Below are 26,546 nucleotides of genomic sequence, written 5' to 3' on the forward strand. Positions count from 1 at the left end.
AGTTGGACCAATAACATTTTGCTTTATTCCTAGTGAGACCAGCAAGTCCGTAAAAGCGAGCCCTAATGTGTCGTTAGCGTCATCTATGTGGATGTTAAAGTCTCCTACAATTAGTATTTTATCAGTTTTAACTAGTAAGTCAGAGATAAAATCAGAAAACTCTTTTAGAAAATTGACATAGGGTCCTGGAGGTCTATATATGGTGATTAGAGCGAGAGATAACATAGGTTTTTGCATAGTGTTTGGAAGGACAACATTAAGCGCTAGTACTTCAAAGGAGCTAAACATAAGTCCGTTTCTCTGATTAACATTAAGAATATCACTAAAGATTGACGCGACTCCACCACCACGACCAGTTTGACGAGCCTCATGTTTATATAAGAATCCTGGAGGAGTTGCCTCATTTAAACTAATATAGTCATTTTGTTTCAGCCAGGTTTCAGTGAGACAGAGTGCATTAAGATTGTTATCTGTTATTATTTCATTTATGATAAGTGCTTTAGGTGCTAGTGACCTGATGTTTAGGAGACCAAGCTTCATGAAATTTGTATTTTCACTTTTTAGTGTTTTTTCTGGTTTAATTCTTAATAGATTATTTCTGGAGCACACAGTACGTTTGTTTCTTGATCTAATAATACGAGGAACAGACACAGTCTCTATGTGGTTAGTTAGGTATGCATTACTGTTATTTATGTGGGACGAATAGGAGTCTGTGTGGCTAAATTGTGAATTTTGTGAATTTTTACTTACTAGTCAGATAGAGCGAAGTATTCTGGTGATGTTGTCCGACAGGAGTTCAGCTCCAGCTCAACTGGGGTGCAGCCCATCAGCGCGGAAAAGCCTAGGACGCTCCCAGAAAAGATTCCAGTTATTGGCAAAGAGCAATTTCTGTTCTTCACACCATGTTAATAGCCATTCATTCAGAGCAAAAAGTCTACTGAACCTTTCATTTCCTCGGCGGTAGGTAGGAAGCGGTCCAGAAACGATGATCTGCGTGGCGGGCGAAGTGCGTCGAACCGTCTCGATCAGGCTCCTGAAGTCCTTCTTCAGGATCTCCGTCTGCCGGAGCCCGGTGTCGTTCGTCCCCACGTGGAGGACGGCGGCACCGAGGCTCTCGGCAGCGCTCAGGATAGTAGGTATCTGTGCAGAAATATTCTTAACTCGGGCACCAGGGAAGCAGAAAGTGCGTACTTTGTTACCTTTGGAGGAAGTGGAGCGGACGTGGCGGACGATTGAGTCGCCAATGATGGCAACATCGCGACCCGTCTCGCGGAGAGGGGCGAAGCGGTTCTCCGTGGGGATCTCGAACACCGGAGGAGGAGACGTTCTGCCCCGGGACCTGGCAAGCACCTTACGCGGTTGCACCCAGGGGCCGTGGTAGCCGGGAGTCGGCGTGAACGACGCCTGGGTGCACCGCGTCCTCGGTGCGCTGGGCCTGGACAGAGAAACACGCGGGGTTGAAGAAACTGGGAGATTGTCGTTGTATCGGACACTTACCTCAGACGAGCGAGTACGGGTTAAGAGCAGAGCCCTGATGCCCTCTCGCTTCGTCTCCAGCGAGCGAATCTGGGACTCCACCGCTTCCAGCTCCAGCTCCAGCGCCTCCATCGATGCCTCTCCTGCACTCAAGGACAGACACGCAAGCGACATTGTACAAGGTGAAGAGCAAAGCCAGAAAGTGAGAAAATAAATGAGTGAAAGAGGTTGGTAGCTTTAGCTGACCAGCGGTGCTAGCAGGCTAAAGCTACAAACACCAAGCGGATGCTCGAGAGACAGAACGTTTAAAAGTAGATTTGTTTGTATGAGTGTGTTAGGGGATTGTTCACCCCAAGTAGGAGAGATAAATATTTAGTGAATGAGGAGGTATTTTATGATAAAAATGTAAATTGCGAATCTAAACTCCAAACAAACGCAGCGAACTCCAAACAAACGCAGCGAAGCTATCGTCCAGTGACAGTAGCATTAACATCTTGTTAAAAAGTAATTCTGTCATTCCAAATTCATAATAGTCCAAAAGGTGATAAGTTAAACATGTCAGTTTGTTCATCTTTTGGGTTGCTGAAAGAATCATTCACTCCTTTGTTTTTTCGGCCTTCTCCTTTGTTTTTTTGCACTTCACTCTCGATTTCTGAAAGGATCATAAATAAGAAGCACTTCAATACTCACACGCACGTTGTTATCATCAGCTCCAACAGTTAGTTATTTTAAACATAGACCATTCTGAGTGATGTAAACAATAAAGGTGATCCTAATGTATTTCCTGTTCTACATTTTTAATTCCCATAGCTTCCGAGTATCCAAAAAGGTCCAGGTATTGATAAGTAATGTTATAATAGCTGTTTCAATGTGAAAATAGGATTGAATTGCCTCTTGTTATACTTACAAAATAGTTTGATAACAAGTAGGAAATGTTCAAGGGCCAATGACATTACCACGTTGAAATGATCTATAAATGTGCGGCAAGCGAACGCAAGCTCTCTGGAGAAAGTGAAACCGGTCAGGCTTTTTTAAACGGCCTTGTACAACGACATAAGCGGATTTTGCTCTTCTTCGTGATTTTGTTGCTGCTAATGAAGACAACAAGGTTTTCTTAAAACTATGAGCCATGGTCGACTCGAGCTTATGCATATATTATAACGGTGTAATGTCTCGCATGTGTATTTTAAAAAGGTGCTTCCTTTGTTTTCAGTTTCCTGGATTGTGCATGCGCTAGTGACATTTCTCTGTAAACAATAGCATCCAGCTGCACATCTAGCTCTGTTTGTTGGTACCCTTTGGAAAGGGTACCCAAAATGTGGTATGGTATGGTTCATTTTTTGGTACCTTTTGACAATGGAAAAGGGCATGAAAGCATACTGAACCGTACCATACCACTTAATGGAAAGGGCCATTAGTGAGAATTTATTACTTGTGTGAGCAAGCACTGATTTGCAAAATCAATTTGTTGGTGATTTTGCAAAAAAAAAGTATGTGAACTCAGCATCACATACACATAATCTTTTTAACATGTGAAAAAATCTACACAAGTATGTGAAAGGCTAGCAGCTAAAAAGTATAACGGCTTAAGCTAATTCTGCCTCTATGACAATATGTAGGTAAGGATTTCACAGGCCTTTAAGTGATTTGCTAGGAGTCGATTGACTTGACCAATTTAGTCTTCTCACTTTTTCCAAAGGCAGGAAACACAGTCCTTTTCATCTCAGTGTAGTAAGACAACCTTTGGCTATAATAACTCTTGTTCCTTCAGTACGAAATCCCCTAGTGTAATATAGGCTTGGTGTGATAGTCTGTGTCGACGATGTAATGTGGTGTTAAGCTGTTCTGTCACTTGCCCACCGCGTCACCACCACTAACGGCTTTTTGATTATTTTATAGTAATAATAATCATTTTGTTTAGTTAGACAAAAGACAATACAGTATGAAATTGAAGCTGTTGCATCACCAAACAGCAGCAGGAATCAGATTTTGGTTTTCAGAGAGTAAGTCTAGTTATTTGACAGGTAGTTTCAGGCAGGACGTAGTAATGGAGTCGCCAAAAACGAGAATAAACAGTCATTCATTCATTTTCCTTCAGCTTAGTCTCTTATTTATCAGGGATTACCACAGCAGAATGAACCACCAACTAGTCCGGCATATGGATGCTCTTCCAGTTGCAACCCAGTGCTGGAAAACACCCATAAACTCTCGCATTCAAACACGCACTCAAACACTACAGCCAATTTAGTTCAACTAATTGACATATACTGCTTTACTAGAGGAAACCCACATGAATACAAGCAGAACATGCAAACTCCACACAGAAATGCCAACTCGTCCAGCCGAGACCTTCATACTGTGAGGCAACAGTGCTAACCACTGAGCCACTGTGCTGTCATAAGATTGTTAAAAAGTAATGATAACTAAGGGTTTCACACTTGGTTCAATTGCCTAGATCGAACCCAAGTTCGCTAGCTATGTTTTCATCCAAAAATGCAAATTACCTTTATGCACTAAACTGAAATATCGCATAAAAAACCCACGAATAAAGCAGCATTTCCACCCAAGTGTTCAAAGAGAATAAAGTCATCACTTCGTAATAACAGGATTTGATGCAGTAGGAGAAGCTGCATGAATCTTTTCTTCATTTTATAAATGACTTTCACCTCAGAATACAATTGCTGACACGCAATGAACGCCTGGTGGTGTTTGAAGGCGTGAAACACAGAGCGCATTTCAGATGTTTTAGAACGTGCTCAACCTGCTGGTTTGTCCATTCGCACACATTTTTATAATCACATGATCTCTTATAACAAAATCACATTACCTTTTTTAATGCGTATACTGGAATTTGTTCGTTAAAAGTGTTTCAATCATAGTTTATGCGCATCTTTTCTCATCAAATAAAAAGTTTTGCCTACTCGGTTATTCTTATAATTTTTTTTATGCACATTTTCAAAATTGATGTGTATCTGATTTTTAATGCGCAAATTCATAACGCGCATAAAAAAGGCGGATGGAAACATAGCTACTGTTAGCACTGGGTCAGTCCCACTTGCCACCAAGGTAGGTGATACACACAAATGAACGTTATGAAAACTAAAGTTTGTAGTTGGCGGTTTACTTCCATTATTTGATACGATTGCATTCATATCAGAAGTGAACCATACAAGAGTTTGCACGAACTCTACCCCAGACCACCTCAGGCGGACTCGGGTATGGTTCGTGGGTGCGCACCCGAGTTCAGAAGACAGCGTTCACACTAGCTACGTACCGTACTCTGACGTCAAATGAACCCAGGTGCAGACCAAAAGTGCTAGTGTGAAAGCATCCTAAAATAAGTGGAACTGTCATTATACTCTCTTGTTGTTGTCGATAAAAGTAACTGATGGCCAAGTTTCATTATTTCAAAAGTTTCATTATCTCATTATTTCATTATCAAGTTTCATTATCTCATCCCTGGTAATACCGATATTGTCACACATTAATTAACCGGTGGGAAAATAATGTCACCATCATTCTCCAAACCACGGTATACCTTGAAAACGGTTATCGCCCCATGCCTAGTCACAGCCAACTTACACTTGGCTTACCACTACGAACACACAAATGTAATCAAAAAAGATTTGAATGACATCATCATTCCATGATTTACTATTCAATACTGTTCAGAATGGTGGTCTATAGCAGTGGTTCTCAAACTTTTAAGCCAGCGACCCCCAATGTAAGATCGTCAAGAACTTGCGACCCCCCCCCCCCCCCCCCCCACTACCAAAGCATATCCAAACAATAAAAATAACTTATTTTCAGCTGTTCACAATATTTTAACTATATTCACTAAACATTACAGGGCTCGAAATTAACATTTTTGCTTGGTAGCACTGGTGCTCCTAAATTTTTTAATGTAGGCGCACCAGCCAAAAATTTGTTGCACCTACCAATTATCGCTATGTTACTACAAGTTTTATAAACGCATTTATTGCATTTGAACTCAACGCTTATCAAAACTAACTAGCAAAAAAATATATATGCATGCGTAAGGAAAATATGTCTCAATGAAATCCCGTTATCACAAGAAAACAGATTTTTATAGCATAATTGAGTGACCAAAAGATACACGGACGAACCGCTCACCGGCCCTGCACACACTGCTTGACATGAATTCATTAATGAATCTGTTAACAATACGTTAACTGTACTGTGTTCTCACAGATTGTGTCTGATATTGCACAATGCTTTTGACATATACCTTATTATTTGTATACATCATTTTAATAGCAATACCGGTCTTTTCATGAGCTGCAATATTAGTTTCATCTTAGTCAGTGCAAGCCCTTTTGCGATGGTGTATGTGGTGTTAAACTTTACATATAACTGCACGGCTGACAGCATCTGGCGATTAAATGAAGGATTAAACAGAACCTCTCATGCTTAAAATGTGTAGATGTGGCATGTGTAGAACAGTTACCTGAAAATTCTATCCCGCAGACTTTTCAGTGAATGCTTTAGTTATTTTCATAGCAGAGTTGAAGTCTTTTATCCACTCTTGGAAAAGTGTAGATGGTGGATTAACATTCACCAGATGATCAGTAATCAGATGTGCCATTATTTGTAGGTTTAGCTGGTTTCTAAAACTAAATCTGTCAGTGTTGTTTTCATTCTCTCATCTTCAGCGCGTTACATTTTCGCGGTTGTAGCTCCTGTCATCTGAAGGCAGAAGGCGTTGACTGAATGATTCAGTCTAGCGCAGTGGGCCAATAAGAAGAGTGCAAAGGCGGGACAAGCGTTGCCGGCTTTGTTTACTGCAGCAAGTTGACATGACAACAGTTTTAAACTGTTCCTGAGCGCTGCGTCTTAAGTGCAAAGATGCATTCTGCCTGAATGTGTCCTAAATACTTTATGAATTCATCAGTAATATCTTAAAAAAATCTGAAAATATTAGCTTTCACTTGTAATACTAAAAAATATATATTAAAATCACAGAAAATTACACAATTTTTAAATCACTCTCGCGACCCCTTGAAATTATTCTGCGACCCCCGCAGGGGTCGCGACCCCCAGTTTGAGAACCACTGGTCTATAGTACCTTATTATTTAAATATCGTATTATAAATTCCATAATTTTAACCAATGTGAAAGCAGTTTAAAAATAATACAAGAGAGAAAAAAATGACAAGGTGATGGAAATGCAATTAAAAACTAGACAGGTAAATTAAACACTTCTCTGCACAGGTACCCTTAATACATGCCCCATTGCCATTGCTAATGCTACAGGAGGAAGACATTTGTGTGAAAGAGAACAGCACTTAATCTGAAATGTATAACTATCATAAACTAATAATGAAGATCTCTGAGGCCTAACAAAGCTGAACTGGACCTCAAAGATTGAACAGAAAGGATGAAAATTTTCATAACTTAAAGAGAAAGATAGTCAGTCACTGGAAAAAAAGGCAAAACTCTGTTTGATCAAAGGCAAGAAGTGGAGAAAGATGTTCCGATGGTCTAAATTTATAAGCCTTCACTTCATACTCTGAATGAAAAAGCACTCTTTGAGTTAGTCTGCCTTGCACTGTTTCATAAGGAAAAAAAAACATTTCTATCTAGGTGTGAAATTTATATGACAACCACTGGCAAAATTTTTATTAGTTAAAAATTAATCTTTAATTTATGTTTAGCTGCTTACATCAAATTGAGTGATCACATTTTAAATTGAGTTTATTTGGCTAGTATTCAATTCAGTTCAATTCAATTCAATTCAATTCACCTTTATTTGTATAGCGCTTATACAATGTAGATTGTGTCAAAGCAGCTTCACATAAAAGGTCACAGTAAATAGGAACAGTGTAGTTAAGTTTGTAGTGTTTAAGTTCAGTTCAGTTTAGCTCAGTTCAGTGTGGTTTAATAATCACTACTGAGAGTCCAAATATTGAAGAGCAAATCCAACGATGCGCAGCTCTACAGATCCCGAACCATGCAAGCCAGTGGCGACAGTAAGTATCTTTATAGGCAATACTTTAGGGTGCACTCACACTATGCTATCCAAACCATGCCCAGACACATGTACCGATTTGTTTGACAAGTGTGAGTGCTTAGAATCAGCCAAGGTGCGGTTCAGTTGGCCAGCCCTGACCCGGTTAAGCCTTGTTCACACTACAGGATTTTAAGCCTGATTTGAGCCCGATTTGGAAGTTAATGAGCTCGCCGACAGATCGGGCTGTGATCGGGAAGAAATCTGCGGGTGCACGGCGCTCGCCAGTCTTTGTGTGAACTACTGAACAACGCATCAAAGAGGCTCGCTGAAACGTCGCCGACACCTCGCACACGGAAATCCAATATCTAGCATGCTGAATATTCCAGAGCAGTCGGCTGACTCAACCCCATGTGCGGTCAGATGTTGTGATGAGCTGCAGCTAATAGGTGCGTTCGACATAAAGCACAGCTGCAGCCGGTGATCAACGAGATTAGTCGAGCACAGGTGGGGCGGAGTTGAAAACGGAGCCGTCAAGCCGGACAGCTGGACACTTTGGGGCTCAAAGTTGCGGCAGTTATGATGACCGATCACATGGCATCATCATCATTTTATATATTATTTTTATTTATAACAACAAAAAATTTACAAATAAAACAGAACACAGTCTCTACAAACTATACTTCATTTTTAAACAATAAGGGAATTATGAATTAAATATATTACAAATGCACGAGAAAAATAAGGGGAAACGAGAGGGTAATATAAACATAAAAAACGAACAGGCCTATTAAATACAAAGCAATAAGCACAAATTCTAGGAGTTTAAACATCACTAATACTTCTTGTTTAAATATGCTGAAAGGGGTTTACATTTATTTAAATTTATAGATATAAAACTTTACAATATATATTAACGTAAAACCCAAAACAAGGTTTTAAAGTCTTAAACCATGATTAAGATTATTTTGAATAATGAAAGCATTTTCAGAAAAGCACTTTAATCCAAAAACACTGAACAAAAGGACATTCCTAAAATAAGTGAGCTACGCTTTAAGTAGAAGTTTCCCAGAAAGACCAGGTATAAACGGCTAGACAGGAAATAAAATAAATATATTTTATAATCATATAAATTATTTTATAATTATTTAATAAAATAGTTCTTTAACTTAATTTGTTAAGAAGCCTTTACGGTGGCAGAATCAATGATGATAATTATTTTATTACAAGTCTGTAAGACTTATTTTAATTAATATTAAGGTTATTTACTAAAATATATAATTTAAATCGTTCATAAAGCTGAATGCAGTAAATAGTCTGTAAAAAAAGGTTGAAAATAAACATATGCAAACAATCTAGCCTTTATAACCAGATTTATAACCAAACATGATTACTACAGTAAAATATTTGTAGTCTTTTAATAAGCATGATACAAGATAGAGAGGGTAGGAAAAGTGAATTGTATTTTTTAAAACTTTTAAATCGGAAGTTGTCCAATAATAAACCTGAAACACACATGGTTGTTGTCATGCGGTGAACTCTGCCAATCTTGTAATATCGGTGTCGTCATCAGAGCTCGTGCAGTCACTCTTCAGATGCTGCACGGTCTGAATCAGTCGTCTGATCTTGGAGCACTGTGGCGGTACTTTGATGCCACATGTGACGGTCACGTGGTCTTGGTGCAGCATCAATTCGGTCAAAATTTCTAACCAGCATGCACTGCTTTAAGACAGACTTCGATCGATCTGCACAGCACTGCATGAAGTCGAATGCACCTAATGAGAGAGCATATCAGCTTGAGCTGAATGATTGTGTGCTCAGGAGATCAACAGAAACGTCTGTGATTGGCCAGAATTGACATCGATGCACTCGCTTCATTCTGCATTAACACGGACACGATAGTAGATTATATTAACAGGGGAACTAGAATTCTGTAACCATTAGAATTACCATACTGGTCATTCTGACCGTTCTTATAAAAAACGTCATATTGTCGCATCATATTTGCATTCAAAGCTTCTATTGAGATATTAAAATTAAGCACTGAATATCTGTCATCATGTTTGATGACACCATTACCCCGAAAAAAAATATCTTTTTTGGTAATACAGCCTATAAATATGTAGTTAAGATACTAGAAGACACAAAGTTCTGGGGCTTGCTTTCATTTTCACTTTCAAACAGAAGCTATTTCCCTGCACAGAATATGCTGTTTTGAAAGATATATCTAAAGTAAATTTATGTTTTTGCTATCAGCTGATTGACGATGTTTTTAAATGCTTCCTTGAAAGCTTCAAACGGTGTCAGTGATGTCATCAGCACACAAGCAGTGTTTAGCTTTTTCTGACGACTCCTCCCTCAACCTTTTATTGGCTGTGATTTGGTAGCTGGACTGAACTAGTTGTTGTCAGATCTTGTAATGTCACCCCCTCTTGTGCATCATTTACGTAGTGTCGCGTAGTGTGAACAGCACAAAAATTAAAAGAACAAAATCAAGTCATGTAGTGTGAACAGCACAGCGATCTGCCGATGTTTAAAATCCTGTAGTGTGAACTAGGCATTAAGAGAGGTGGGCCAAAGCAAGGCTCGGCTTGGCTTTAACACTGTATGCTTGTAGTGTGAGCAAAACTGAGGGCGTTCACTTTTAAGGGACTGTTTCATATGGATTTAATAATCATTCTTACTGTTCAGTGAACGCAAACTTCCATAGTTTATTCAAGACGCAAACCCGTCAGCTGCACGCAGACGTCAGCTGCACCTTCAGCAAACCCCCTAATACGTGCAACAGGAGCAAGTGGTGGATCTGTTCAGCAAAATATTTGACTGCGTGTCTCTGCATCCCAAATGACTAAAAATAAACTAAAAATAAAAAAAACAAAAGCAGTCTTAATTGTGCTGAGCGAGAGTGCATCTCTTCCTGTTAAACTGAACAGTCACATCATCAATGGCACAAGCGTGCTCTGGTTCGGAAGGTAAAATGCAGTGTGAGTGCAGGCCGTTGGTTGAGAGGGAAGGAGGGACAAGCACACTTCGGCATGGTTCAAGGCAACTCTACCTAGAGTTCACATCTTATAGTAAATTATATGGAATGAGTTCCTTAAAAAAAAACTCATTAATTTTAATTCATCACTCATGATTATGCAAAAATAAATATTTTTTTAAATGCTTCAGGAATCAAAAACATCTGAATTAATAATTTCAGAAGATCTGAAATCACATGGTCACTCTCCATACAGTGACTGTAATACAATATACTGTTTCTATAAACACAATGAAAATCCATTTAGATCCACTTATTTGGCAAACAAAGCATTTCTCTCATATATCTCTACTAAAAAATAGAAAATATTATTTTACAAACTGTATTTTAAATAAATCATATGAACACTTTCATATCAGTCAATAATATAATTGAAATTAATAAAAAAAAAACTGAATAAATACACATTTCCACAACTAAATAAATAGACTCAATGATGGGCAAAAAATCTGCGGAAATCTGCGGATTTTTGCGTGTTCAGATTCCGTGTGACCCTACTCATGGCTCTTCACAAAAAGTTTTTTTTTAACTGGGAATAGAAAACAGCCAGGAACTATGATTCTAACTACAGCTCCAGAGATGTAGTTGCAAGCATACAAGTTTGCGACGCAGTTTGCGAATGCTCGTTGAAACGATGGATTTGGGAAACGGCAAATATTAATAATATAAACAAATTATGTTTATAAATGGTCATTTAATCTGATCAGATTAAGAATAATATTCTGATACCAAACACTGGTTGTTGGTTGGGAAAATTAACTGAAATGTGTATTCCTACTTGTCATTTAAAGATTTTAGATTCGATCACCGTTATTTTGCACCACAGATGCTCCCAGCAGTTTGGTCTTCTACATACATGATGCCTCATATATTATGCTCAGGCACACCAGGATTATCATTGCATGTGAAACCTGTTTTAACGTCCACAAATCGGGACTCCTGTTGCATGATTAAAGCATCCTCGTTTATAGTTGTGTTTGTAGCTCTGGTGTTTCCAGCAGTTATAAATTACATAGCTCAAAAATATTTCAAAATGCTATAAAATCCAAAGTGTACCACTTACTGTTTCTCGAAGTGCAGTTTGATCACAGAGAGTTGGAACAGATCTATTAACCCCAGTTTCTTTGCAAATCCTGTCTTGTGGACATATTTGTACGCATCAATTCTGAGACATGGTAATACGCACCTGTCAATCAATGTCAGTGGGCAGGGAAAACAGCACTGCTATATCATATTGCGGTGGGCCTCAAAATCGCTGGGATTTGAATCTTATTTTAATGTCAGGAAATAAAAAAAAGACTACCTACATATATTGAAAGGTGCCAAATCAGGGATTGATTTAGCATGTTTACTCAGCTCATCGACAGTGAAAATGTTTTAGGAGTAAATGTCACAAAATATCTTCTAAAATGCTGTTTATAAGTAAAAGTGCTAAACATACAGGTTTGCATATGTTTTATAAAGCACTGATAAGCCCTTTATGTTTCATGGACATCATCTTTTTTTGATATTACATCGGTCGCAATTTTGGCCATTTATAAAGACACACTTATTCTTGACACTGCTGCCGTATGTGAACAGAATATTTCAATACTCAAACCTGTTAGGTAAATGCAGTTGTCAGTCCTAAAACCAGAAAGTGTGAGTATGCAGCCATATGAAGCAGTCAAGAACAGAACAGCTCATAACCATATTATACTGCTGTGAGAATATAGCCATAGAAACCTCTAAAGCATAGAAACAGATGACCTAGTTTATGGCAAAAACAACAAATTCAGAAGAGCATAAAAATTTCAAAGCGACTGAAATGATAAACACACAGAGGAAGAGAACAATGAATAGGTTTATGATACTCAGACTTTCTTCATCTCATAAAAGTCCAATTAAATATTTAGTTCGCCCAAAAATGAAAATGATCCCACGCTTTACTCGCATTCAAGACATCCTTGGTGTATGACTTTTAGGTGAATCCAGTTGAAGTTATTTTGAAAATTATATGTGGCTGTTACAGCTTTACAATAGTAAAGGGCAGCTTTTTTATCAGCAGTCCAAAATAAGTGCAATAAAGTGCATTCCATCATAACAAAACATACCTCGTATGTCTTAAGGGATTAATAAAGGTCTCTAGTAGAGAATCTGTGCAGTTTTGCAGAAAACCATCCTTATTTAAAACTTTATAAATCATATTTTGTAACTTTCAACTTGTGACTTGCAGTCTTGCAGCTTGTATAACTTGCAGTTAGAGCTGGGCGATACAGTAAAATAGGTATCATTCGGTATGAATAATTATTAATTATTTTTTAACAATCCATTCAGAAATATTAGTAGTTTTAAAAAAATGTAACCACTTTATTTTAATTTATCAACATTCATTAATTTTCTTTTCGGCTTAGTCCCTTTTTTAATCCGGGGTCGCCAACTTATCCAGCGTATGTTTTACGCAACGGGTGCCCTTCCAGCCACAACCCATCAATAGGAAACAAACACACTCATTCACACACTCATACTCTACGGTTAATTTTAGCATACCCAATTCACCTGTACCACATGTCTTTAGACTTGTGGGGGAAACCAAAGCACCTGGAGGAAACCAACGCGTACACAGGTAGAACATGCAAACTCCACACAGAAATGCCAACTGACCCAGCCGAGGCTCAAATTAGCGACCTTCTTGCTGTGAGGCGAACGTGCTACCCACTGCGCCACCGCATCACCTTTATCAACATTACTAAGGCAAGTGGTACAGGTGAATTGATATGATAAGACATGTGGTACAGGTGAATTGGGTATGCTAAAAGAAAGGAACCAACCATCATTATTAAAATACATATTGCAACATTATAAATTGTGAAGTTGGATGAATACATTACACTCACCCCATGCTAAAAAAATATTTAAAAGGGGTGCTAGTGGTTGGGATGCACAAGAAAAGAAACTAAAAATCCACTCTGTTGACATCCTTACACCTTTTTTTTATCTTCTCACTGCTGCTATTCATGGCACTCATTTTCGCATGTGTTATTCTGGCCTGAGGTGGCAATGATGAAACCCTAAACTCGCAATTGAATAGTGTGTGGATTCCTTTACTATTATCAATGCACTTTGCGCTCGCGCTCCTCTGGCGTCTTTCAAAACTTGGCGACCATTAACCGGTTGGTCTGTTTGTCAGAGTACTGATACAAGTTTTACTTATTGAGAAAATGAAAAAGCACTGCAGTGTTTGGGTGCTCTGGGTTTGTCTGAGATAATTAGTCTACCGTGAAACATATTGCTTTTACATGAATCGTGGTGCGCTGGCGAAATTCTGAAAAGTTGTGATGATTTCAACTAGGTGTAAGTTACCTGGAAAATGCGAGTGAGTGTCATTCCCTTAATTGTGTGCGTGAGTTATGTGCCTCGATTGGAAATAACAAACTTATACCCTAAGCTTATTGGCATTCCTTCCAAGGCACGTGCTCAGCAGCTACATTTTAATAAAACTATAGAGTTTCATACCGAAACTTCATATCAAACTATTTTTTATCGTTATTGACAGTGGTGCACATGCTGCTTTTATCGAACAGCCCTACTTGCAGTATTTGTCAGTGTCTTCCTTTAGCTGCCTTTCCACTGCAGACGACATTTGGACACGACTGTCGGAATACACCCCCTTGTGGCAGTCGCACAGACTTTTCAGTTTTGTCATGCCCCATTGGAGAGAAGCTGGATTCTTATGGAGCAAAAAACAAGAGCTTTTATTCTCCGTCCGTTCAGCATGGTTGAATGAATGAATACTAGAAACTCGTAGACCACTAACATTTTTTGAGGGAACGTGGAAAACATAAAAAAATTATTTTATCACTCATTTCTGAATAGAAATGTTTTTTTAATATAAACTTTTTTTTTTATTAAAAAAACAAACAAACAAAAAAACTAGAATTTTTTTATTGCACAGATCTGCTTAGGCTGGGAAACACTTTGATACATCACATCCTGTCAATCGACTGCATTCGTTCTAGTTGCAGGAGTTCAAATATTTTAACAGATCCGCAGCTCAAATCGGATCCGAATTTTCCGCATACAGAGATAATTGGAACTCCACGCAGCTCCCAGACTACTCTCCATTCGAAATGAATGACTTCCGGTCTGTCACTTGTTGTTTGTCATGTGCAGCTGTCCTGCTGATGGTGCTAAATGTACTAAAAATGAACCCAAATAAAGACAACGATGGCCACAGGCTTTAAATATGCTCATGCTATTTTTGCAAAAATGCAAGCATTTGTAGTATGATGCACTTTTTGTTGAAGATGGATGCACTTTATTGGACATCCTGCTGCAAATGTCAAACATAATTTTCAAAAAAAAGTTTTACTGGATTTGACTTGCCTTGTGGGCGAGTAAATCATTGAATAAGTTTCATTTTTGGGTGAACTAAGCATTTAATTTTTAATGAGATACTTTGGGGGTTTGTTTAAGTTAGCTATGGGTCCAAATAAAGTGTTTTAGTACAATAATAACAGTAGTAAAAATAGCAGATTTTGCATTGGCTCTTTAAACATTGCAGAACCACTGTCTCCTACAAAGTCGACAAGTCCTTGGTGGTACCCTTTGGCAAGCACCTTGAAAAAACCCACAGAAGCTGAAGAGATGCTTTGATATGTGCACGATGGCCGGTGAATGACAATTTAGAACTTTGATCAGCCAACCCAGAGTCCTCCACATGCATGAACAACTATCAAGCCAAACTTCAAAGAGCTGCTTCCTATCCAGTGCAATTAATAAAGAGGAGAGTCAACTGATATGATGTGATGATCCTATTAGGACGTGATAGGCATGTCCCCGTTTTAAAAGAAAAAGAAATTAAGAATAAGAAGTGATGAAAGCTAGAAAAAGGGGGTGACGGACATTGAAAGATGTATTAAGGTAAAGAAAATATGGATTTGAAAGGCTTGTTTGATGACTGTAAATGGATGCGCTCTGATTCAGTGGACCATCTGTTTTGCTTGTTCGTTATTCTCTGGAAACATTGCATGCTTCACCGTACCATTAAATGAACATGAAAGACATGACTAAAGATAAAAATGTGAGCGTATGATGGAAAAAAACAGGTAAGAGATTTAAGAAAGCCCGCTTGAGAAGCACTCCATATAAAAAAAAATTATTAATTAAAAATAAATAAATAAAAATCAGCCAATCAATTTTCAATAATGTATCAGCTGACCAAAGCACAAAGCTACATGCTGTTCTCCTGCAGTTGTAAAAAGATACATGGATCTGGGATTTTTGTTCATGAGTACAGGAAATAGGACAATATTTTACTGCCTTGAAACTTTTGACACCATTTATACTGATTCAACCAACCACCAAACAGAAGGGAATCTTAGTAATAATATATTACAAAAACAAGCTTTTTCAGCCGTGTGGACACAGCCATGGTCTCCCTTAAGGCTAGTATACGCTATACAACTTTTGCACACATTTTAGGCATTGTTACCAGTCTGGACATGTCGACGCTAGTTGAATACTCACAGCCAGTGTGTAGATTTTAGCCAGTCAGTGTTGACCGATTTAAAAAAGAATGAATACAATACACTTTAATAACTATATATCAAAAGGGTCATGACAGCAAATGATTATATGTTGCTTTAAACTATTTAAATAAGTTAATCAGGTTTCATTAATTTAATATTTTTAGTCAGTTTGGTTGATGTACCTATAAGTTGAGATGACTTGAAAAGTTAATTTGATTCGATTCAGAAATTTTAAACAACAATATTTTTTAGTGTAGTGCATAATGGACACAAACTTGCTTAAGAGTAGACACAGTGCAATACACAATAATGTAATATGTAGTGATAATGAACATGCACAACAATGGTATTGTGAAGCATTCAAAATACTGTAAATTATTATTTATTGTTTTAACTTTTAGGGGGCTTTTAAAAAATAGTCACATTGTATTTTCAATGGTGTTCATAACAGCACTGAATGCTTGGAGATGTAATTGGCTAGCATAATTGTTTAAACATTACGATTTCCATTGACAATGTGCAATAAGTCTTTATTAGTTAAAGGTGCAGGTGATTGTGTTCAGAAACATTTCTTGTTGTGCTGGTTGAAAGTCTCTGCACATTCTAATAGTGATGATTAAAGTAAATGATCTAAATGTATTTATACAGTTGAAGAATTATTAGTCCCCCTTTGAATTTCAGTCTTATTTGTTTTATTTTGGCTAGAATAAAATCAGTTTTTAATAAAAAAAAAAATACAATTTTAAGGTCAAAATTATTAGCCCCTTTAAGCTATATATATTTTTCGATAGTCTACAGAATAAACTATTGTTATACAATAACTTGCCTAATTACCCTAACTTGCCAAGTTAACCTAATTAAGCTAGTTAAGCCTTTAAATGTCACTTTAAGCTGTATAAAAGTGTCTTGAAAAATATCTGGTAAAATATTATTTATTGTCATCATAGCAAAGATAAAATAAATCTGTTATTAGAAATGAGTTTTTAAAACTATTATGTTTAGAAATGTGTTGAAAAATCTGCTCTCCGTTAAATAGAAATTGGGGAAAAAATAAATAAGGGGGCTAATAATTCTGTATGTATTTTTATATTCTGGGTAAGATATTAAATATAAAAAATGCTAACAATTCCCATAATTCTAATAAGTCGCCCAAACTGTCTGTCAACAAATGTAGATTTGTACATCTGCACACCTGTTCATGCAGATCCGCCGTTATTGCGTGCACGTGTGCCACGTGTATGTTATGTTTCACCTTTTACAGCATCGAAAATTTAGATTTTTATTTAGTTTAACAACAAAACATTCACAAACAGCACTATTCCGCCTAGCCTGCTTTACTGAGATATGAGGTTCATTTTATATTCACATTACATTGGTTTATTTTTGAACAGTGAAAATGCTCCCTGGATTGTTTACCATGCTAATTTAAATATTTATTCTGAAATGGCATGCACGTATGGCTAAGTAATAATTGGGTAAATAGGTAATAAATTATTGTATTTTTTTTTAACTAATATTACCATAGCAGCTCACTGTTGATTTTAAGCCATTAGCTAACATTTATGAGACATTATTGTAAAGTGTTACCTATTTCATGTTACAATCCTTTTGCAATTAAATTTTCTGAAACATTTAAACAATTGTTGAACAACTTAAACATTTATTGACGATGAACATGGGCAGTATAGACAATTACCTGTTAATTGTTAAATGCCTGTTAAAGTAACCTTTTATTGCAGCTTAGGTCAATATTGTTATAATACTTTCTCTGATAAAAGCTTCAACAATTAATCAGAACAAGAACATTTTATACTGACATAAGCCTACTTGAGAAAAATGCTTGATATTTTGTTGAAGGATGTTGCTTTCATTTATCACATGCCTCTTATAGATACATTGCACATAATACTCTACAAGTTTGATCCATATCAGAATAACTAACTGGTATTGTGTGTAATGTTCATATTTTAATTATGTGTTTTTGTGTTACTAAACTAAAACTAAAAAAACCTAAAAAATCACATGGACATACGTATTCACAGCCTTTGCAGTGAAGCTCTAAATTGAGCTCAGGTACAATCTGTTTCCACTGATCGTTCTTGAGATGTTTCAGCAGCTGAATTGGAGTTCACCTGTGGTAAATTCAATTAATTGGACATGATTTAAAAAGGCATACACCTGTCTATATAAGGTCCCAAGGTTGACAGTGTATGTCAGAGCACAAACCAAGCATGAAGACAAAGGCACTGTCTGTAGACCTCAGAGACAAGATTGTCTCAAGGCACAAGGCTGGGGAAAGTTACAGAAAAATTATTGCTGCTCTGAAAGTTCCAATGAGCACAGTGGCCTCCATCATCCGTAAGTGGAAGATATTTGGAACCACCAGGTCTTTTACTAGAGCTGGCCGGCCATCTAAGCTGAGTGATCAGTACGAGAAGGGCCTTAGTCAGGGAGGTGATCAATAACCCGATGGTCACTCTGTCTGAGCTCTTCTGTGGAGAGAGGAGAACCTTACAGAAGGACAACCTTCTGTGCAGCAATCTACCAATCAGGCCTGTATGGTAGAGTGGCCAGACGAAAGCCATTCCCCGCCTGGAATTTGCCAAAAGGAATCTGAAGGACTTTCAGACCATAAGAAGCAAAATTCTCTGGTTTGATGAGACTAAAATGTAACTCTTTGGAGTGAATGCCAGGCGTTATGTTTGGAGAAAACCAGCCACCGCTCATCACCAGGCTAATACCGTCCCTACAGTGAAGCATGGTGTTGGCAGCATCATGCTGTGGGTATGTTTTTCAGTAGCAGGAAATGGAAGACTTATCAGGATAGAGGGAAAGATGAATGCAGCAATGTACAGAGACATCCAGAATAAAAACCTGCTTCAGAGTGCTCTTTACCTCAGATTGGGGTGACATTTCATCTTCCGGCAGGACAATGACACAAAGCACACCACCAAAATATCAATGGAGTGGCTTCACAACAACTCTGTGAATGTCATTGAGTGGCCCAGCCAGAGCCCAGACCTAAATCCTATTGAATATCTCTGAAGAGATCTGAAAATGGCTGTACATCATCGCTTCCCATCCCATCCAACCTGAGACAGGTGTGTCAAGCTTGTGGCATCATATTCAAAAAGACTTGAGGCTGTAATTGCTGCCAAAGGTGCATCAACAAAGTATTGAGCAAAGGCTGTGAATACTTTTGCACATGTGATTTTTCAGGTTTTTTATTTTTAATAAATTTGCAACAATTTCAAAAAATCTTCTTTCACATTGTCTTTATGTGGTATTGTGTGTAGAATGTTGAGGAAATAAATGAATTGAATCCATTTTGGAATAAGGCTGCATCATAAAAAATTGTGGAAAAAGTGAAGTGCTATGAATAATTTCTGGATATACTGTAGCATGTTATGATAGCTTTGGGCAAGGGGAATATGTTTTTACTCATTTTATTTTAATGTTTACACACTTCAAAAAGTTTTTTTTTTAATCAGAATGTTTTGCACTGTACATTTTACACATTATTTGAATCTAACAAGCTTAGTTTACAAGCTCAGTTTGCAAAGCTTATATTGTTCTACATTAAATCTAAATCCCAAATATCAGAAAAAACAATAGACTGTTAAGAGTTTATTAATGTAAATTTTAATGTTATTGACTTAATGCACTTACTTGACAGATTTCATTCATTCATTTTCCTCCGACTTAGGGGTTGCCACAGCAGAATAAACTGCCACTTACTTGACAGATTTATGTAATTTTAGCTTTAGGTGGTTTGTGTAATGTATTTTATGTTTGGTAAAATAATTTCTAATTGACCCTTCGCTAAGCAACCACCACACACCAATCGGAGCTTAGCAACCGTAGCTACGTGCAGGAGGTATGTCAAGCTTTCGAGCAAGGGAAACAAGCCAAAGCGTTGTGCATATGGATTGTACAAATGTGATACCTGTATCCAAAAAATTTGGACGGGGTGGTGGATTTTTTTTTTTCCCTTTTCAAAACCTAAGCTCTATGAGGGCTCTACAAAACTCTTACCCCAAAAAGATCTAAACTGTGTTTCCAAAGCAGGTCATGTTTCCCAGCTGTCTTTTTCTTTTTTTTTTTTTTGCTTGATATTATGAGCACTGCTCAGTTTAAGCCCTCGGAAAAGTAGTCATACTAATAGCAGCCGTATTTTCATCTGTTTCAAGCTACAAATAATTGAAATTACATATCAACAGAACAAAACGGACATGTGATCACAATCTGAGCACTTGCGATCAATATACTTTACCCACAGTTGTTATTCAGTAATTTATAACCCTCATGTCCATGTCAGAGCTACAATTCACTGATGTTTTTTGGAGATTTAGTCACTGGTGACGACGTTATGGCGGGTTAGTGTCTGCTTTTTTTATTTAGTGTAGGAAGTGTCTTGAAAAATATCTATTAAAATATTATTCACTGTCATGATGCCAAAGATAAAATAAATCAGTTATTAGAAATGAGTTATATAAAACTATTATGTTTAGAAATGTGTTGAAAAAAATCTTCTCTCCTATAAACAGAAATTGGGGAAAAAACAAACAGGGGGCTAATAATTCAGGGAGGCTAATAATTCTGACTTCAACTGTACATATTAAATGTAATATTTAGCTTATGGAAAACAATATACTTTTTTCAATACTACTATAAAAATCCTGCTAAAATATATTTTCCGAACATGTTTGAAACTCTCATTTATAAATGTGGCATATGCGCAAAACAGGCAGAAATGTACATCCACCACTTCTCATGTAAACGCTGTGTATTAAAAACATTTGATGGGAGAATGTGCGCAGCTAAGTAAACTAAGTACACATATTTAACTTAATAATTGACTTCATTGGACCACTTTAAATCACTTTAAATGATCCATAATAAATAATGCTTTTAAATTTATTCTATCATTTGTTCATGTTTTTTTTCTGTGTAAAGCTATAGCTTTATAAATGAGGCCCTGGTTGGAACAAGTTTAGCATGATGATTTAAATTATTGGGTGAACTATCCCATTCATATTCAATAAAACAATAAAGATTAATAGTATAAAGATTCACAATTTGTTCTAAAGTTAAAGATGTGAATCCTCCCCTATCTTCACCTTCTATATTCAACTTAAAAATGGTCAGTTTTTTTTTTTTTTGGCCATAACAGTGTTGAGTAGGTGTTTTTAACTCTGGGGTTCAAGATACACTTTCTTGTAGAGCTAGCAATAGAGTAGATATAACCTTGATTAAATACACTTGAAACAATCAAGCAATCAAGGTCTAAAGGATTATTGGAAATCTACAGGCAGGTGATTTGGGTCAGGGTTGAAGCACTTTCTGCCAGAAAATGAATCTCGAGGGCCAAAATTGAGAAGCCCTGCAGAATGACAGTATAGTTGTGGCAGAATCATGTGGTCAGTTTCCAGAAAAGCAAGAACTGATAAAATGTATGCAATGCAAATCACTGTGGATAAATACATAATAGCTATATGCCAAATACTTATATTTGGGTCCATAAATGTGGAATCACAATACTGTTTTCATTCTACTTGAAAATGTGATAAGCTCAATGCACAAACAAATACAGAATTACTTAAGTAGATATTCAAAAATGTGCAACTGCCATGTTTATTTTACAGACCTATAGTTTCAAGCACTTTGGAAACAATATTGCATGCTTATAGAAAAAATGTCATGATCTACTCTTCATAATGACCGTTTTTATACTGTTTGTATTTTAATATGAGTTTTTTGATATGATTATAGTCTGAACTTATAATGGTAAATTTGTTAGCGCACATTGTCAGTCTTAAGATTTGTTTTGGTAATCATTCATTTATTAATTAATTCCCGGGGCCGGGTCACCTTTCGGCTCCTTTTTTACCACAACGGACCAGTACATCGACCGCATTACTGCTGCCGCTGCACCAATCCACCTGTCAATCTCACGTTCTCACTTTCCTCACTCGTTAATGAAACCCAAGATACTTGAACTCCTCAACCTGGGGTAAGGACCTTCCTCCCACCTGAGAAGCAAACCACCTTTTTCTGGTTGAGCTCCATGGCCTCGGACTTGGACATGTTTTGGTAATCTTCAATTAAAATTGAACCATTTGCTTCTGCTCTGAAATGGCTCTGAAATCTTTCTCTGATGATATCAGCTTGAAAGAAAAGTTTACAGGAACTTCCTTTTCACAAGGACATAAAATGAGCAAAGGGAACTAGAAAGATTTTAAAATAAAAGCTTTGTGGTCCATTTCAAAAAGGAGGTTTCAGAAGCTTTGAGTTTAAACTTGACCTATGAGTTGATTTACTTTGAGATGGGAAACACTGTGTCTTTGGTTTTAGATCAGAAGAATAAAATTAGTTTACTCAACTCTGAGTTCATCTAGTTGAAAAGCTTAAAGCTTGGATATTACAATTTGTCATGAGAACAGCAGGTTTAATTCTTCAGAAGGGAAGAAGATTATTATAGATCATTGAATTAAAACGCTATTCATTTTCATGGTATTCCATCAACAAAAATAAATGCAATAAAATAATAATAATTTATTTTCTTTTTGGCTTAGTCCCCCAGGGGTCGCCACAGCGGAATGAACCGCCAACTATTTCAGCAAATGGTTTACGGGGTGGATGACCTTCCAGCTGCAACCCTGTACTGGGAAACATCCATACACACTTATTTACACATACACTATGGCCAATTTAGCTTATTCAATTCACCTAGAGAGCATTTCTTTGGACTGTGGGGTAAACCCGAGCACACGTAGGAAACCCACACGAACACTGAGAGAACATGTTCTATAATTATTTTATTAAGTAAAATGCACTTTGATGCCCCAGGGTAAAAAATATTAAATGTCTTATTATTTTCTGAAAATTTTTTACATTTTGATTTAAGATTTTGTAAATGTTTATACTTGCTATATGATAAAATACTTAATTTATTCTTGCACACTAAAAAAAACATAAGTATTTAAACATAGCTTGTACTTTAAAATGGAGAGCGTAAAAAAAAAAATTGTTTGGTTTACTGAAGAAAACCTGCTCCTGACCAGGTTAGGTTCATGGAGCAAGTTACTCACTTAGCTCACTTTTAGAAATGGGCTTGACTGAATCTGCTTTCCCAGGTTTCCCAGATTTTCAGGGTTAACATACTCAGAGTTTTATCTTAACTTGCTTTCTGAAACAGACCTTTGGTGTATTTTAATAAAATTTTTTAGAATAACAATTTTTTTGTATATATATATATATATATATATATATATATATATATATATATATATATATATATATAAACTATAGTTCAACTAACAAAAGTCAGTCAAAGGCACTTGAAAAATGTGGAAAAAATATTAAAAAGCGTTCATTGACATGGCTGTTCCTTAAAACTGCACCTACACGTTTCTGCAAACACTTGCCTTCGTCAGGGTAACGCTTAATCTGATGAATCCCTTACCCAAAGGCACATTATTTAAGCTACCCCTGAGGACATTTTGTTTGATTCTGTAGTCTATCTGCTGTTTGATTGATAAATGCCAAGAAAGCAAGTTATATTTACTTGGATGTTACTGATTTTGATAAAGAAATTGTTTGTTTATATCGTATCATTTGTATCGTGTTTGTTTGTATTGTCAGAAATTGTTTAAGCAAGAAGAGCATTTATTTTACAATAAATCAAAAAAGAATTAATAATTTAAATATTACCAGTTAAAGTGGGAATAATATAACCGTTTGTTTACTTTTATATAAAAAAAATAACATTTCGATTTAATTTAAAAGTGTTTGCTTTTATCTCTTTTTAAAGAAAAGCTAATTATTTTATTACATTTCATCGTGCCCCTTAAGTTCTTCAAAAATCTGTAGACTGGAAACGTGGTGGAAATGTGGTGGAAAAACCCTGTATATAAAAAAGGAATCATTTCTATTTTTACAGTGTTACATTCTGTGAAAGGTGTCTAATATTGTAAAACCCTCAAAAGAGGTTCATCACTCTTTCTTTGGGTTGTAAAAAAAGAATGACACAAAAAATAGCTCACATCTTCACTGTGTAGTCATAACTCCCATTAGAGTGTCAGTCAAGCAGCAGCCGCCTGCCACCGCTTTCATTGATTATGACAGAATGTGCTGTGAATTAAAGATGTAAGATTAGTCCCCGCAGATACCCTCCCCTCTACTGAGATATTTTTAGTGGTTTTGCAGGACGTGGGAGCATCCCACTGATGCTGAAAGTGCCAAAACCAAAAGGAAATCCAGCCCTGTGAAATTTCAGAGACTTTCAAATTAGAAATGAAATAGTCATTCAGTTAATTTGTACATAATCTAAGATAAATTCTTAGGTCTCTATAAATAGTGGTGATCAAAACATTTTCAAAATTTCAGGACTCTGCTTAGTTTTAATTTAAAGTTAATATAACAAGGCTAAAAAAAACATTTGATGGATCTTTAATAAGCTACATATATTCTGAAGCACAGTTTAAAAGTTTAAAGAGTTTGTTCACCCAAAAATTAAATTGTTGTTATTAATTACTCACCCTCATGTTGCTCCAATCCCCTAAGATCTTTGTTGTTCTTTGGGGAGCATGCACAAATTAAGATATTTTACATGAAATCCAAGAACTCTCTCATCCTCTCTATAAAGCAACTGTCCCAAGGAGCTCTATTTTAACAATCTAGGTGCAAAGTCTAAAGCGCATGTCACAAAAGTATTAAGGGCTTGTTTGAATCCTCCTTTGCTATTTTAAGAACAGAAAAATATGCTCTCTGGCCAAGCGCATGGTCTAACAGGGTTGTTCTTATTCTCTCAATGAATTATGGGTGTGTTTTGAGCATAACGTGCATTAAACCAACCAGGTACTCATCTCACATTCCCTTTTTTATTATTATTAATTAATTAATTATTTATTTATTTATTTTTTATTATTTTTATTATCCTGAACGATTGTAGCATGTCACACTGCAGAAACATGGCTCCCATGTCACACTGTAGGATCTCAGCTGTCATAACGTTAGACTGAACGACACTGTCTTGCACCAAACACAAAGAAAAATGCCCCCGGAGTTTGATGTCATCCACCCGTTACACTTTCACTGTCCTGCGTTCTGAAATGATTCCTCACAGCAAACGTATACAATCTGTAGCGGCAATTTTGCACACAGTGTGTCTCAATTATAAAACCAGGACAAAAATAACTTTTGACATTTCCCTGCGGTCATTTAAATAGTCGCATAAATCGCGTCATCAAATTCTGAGCTCCTATTGGTTCTAGGATTGACGCTCATCGCAGCTGTTGTCACACTGCAGGAAAGTGTCTGAATCTTCTGACACTACCAGAACTGCATCAGATTGCAGCGGGCACTAAGCAGCTGTCTGTGAACATGTCAAACCAATGATCAAAGATTGCAGATTTTTAGCCTAGGGTTTCAGGAATCTTTTAGGATTTCCCAAATTTGTCTCAGATGACAGAATCGTGGCTGAAATCTCACAGTGTGTGCAGGGCTTAAGAGTCACGCCATTGCGCATTTGCTATGTACATGGCAGATTTTGTAAGTATAAAAACTGAACGCTTCACTATAGCAAGAAAACAGTTAAACAGAGCATCTGTAGCATGAGAATAAGAAACAAGTCTCCTCCAATCGGCCTTTTTACTTTCTCTTTATAAACACCATATCCATGCTGGCATATATACCTAAGGATGGTCCATATTGAATCTAGTTTAGTTATATAAAAATTTATAGTTTAGTAAATATTTATATCTAAAGTTTTTACTTAGGATTTGCACCTTGTTCACTTGGACTTTGAAGCATTTATTTCTTATTTTTATTATTTTATTATTTTTTATTTGTTCATTGTCGAAGATGTTGTTTATGGTCACTAAAAATATATTATTTGGAAAAATTCTAACTTGCTTCAGTGTTCTGTTATTTTGTAACAATCTTTGTTTAGTTCATACCCAGAACTTTTGGGCATCTACGTTGTGGGTAAATAAAATGCACTAGTTTTTCCCACTGAAAAACGCCTTGCTTAGGGAATGTTGGATGTGGACAAAATGCATGTTGGATGTATAAAACACCATAACTTTCTAAAGAAACAAAAGCAAACTTCTAGAGATTTTGTTTGTGTTAGCTGTGGAAAATGCTACATTTTTAAGCGTTTTTATTAAAGTTCTGTAAAATTAATTTTTGTTTTAGTTGTACAAATATAAAGTTGGAATTTTTGAGGATAAAGATTGAAACTTTAACTTCTCCTGTTTAAAATGATACATGACACCTGATGCAGACTGCTAAAATAAGTTAAAACTAAAACTAAAAATGCAAGCATCTTGGGCATCTACATTGTCAGTAAATAGAATGTACCAGTTTTTCCACTGAAAAACGCCTAAAATAACATTGATATAAAATGTAATTTTCTCAGGGAATGTTGGATGTAGACATGTTGTTTGCAATAACTAGAAAATGCCACTCTTTTTAAAAAACGTTTTTCCTAAAATTCTGGAAAATTTTCTGTCTGTTCATATGTTTTTAGACCAAAAAATATTTTAGATTG

General features: G+C 36.5%; 2 protein-coding genes across 6 annotated transcripts in view; one reads left to right on the top strand and one right to left on the bottom strand.

Moving 5' to 3' along the window:
• cadps2 (Ca++-dependent secretion activator 2) overlaps positions 1-26,546 on the top strand; it is a 351,417-nt gene that overhangs the window by 61,985 nt on the left and 262,886 nt on the right. The gene's annotated exons all lie outside the window — the stretch shown is intronic.
• LOC130219090 (uncharacterized) lies at positions 868-1,842 on the bottom strand. The gene is made up of 2 exons (XM_056451368.1): positions 1,200-1,842; positions 868-1,140 (listed from the first exon to the last, which is right to left on the bottom strand). The coding sequence occupies exons 1-2, from the start codon at positions 1,648-1,650 to the stop codon at positions 947-949; spliced, it is 645 nt and encodes a 214-aa protein (XP_056307343.1). The 5' UTR covers positions 1,651-1,842; the 3' UTR covers positions 868-946.

This window comes from Danio aesculapii, chromosome 25 (genome assembly GCF_903798145.1).
Source record: "Danio aesculapii chromosome 25, fDanAes4.1, whole genome shotgun sequence".
NCBI lineage: Eukaryota > Metazoa > Chordata > Actinopteri > Cypriniformes > Danionidae > Danio > Danio aesculapii.

Excerpts from the sequence above, each read along its gene's own strand:
- LOC130219090 (XM_056451368.1), bottom strand. The coding sequence starts at position 1,650 with ATGTCGCTTGCGTGTCTGTCCTTGAGTGCAGGAGAGGCATCGATGGAG. Across the intron at positions 1,141-1,199 it reads CCGCTCCACTTCCTCCAAAG|ATACCTACTATCCTGAGCGC; the intron begins GTAACAAAGTAC and ends ATTTCTGCACAG.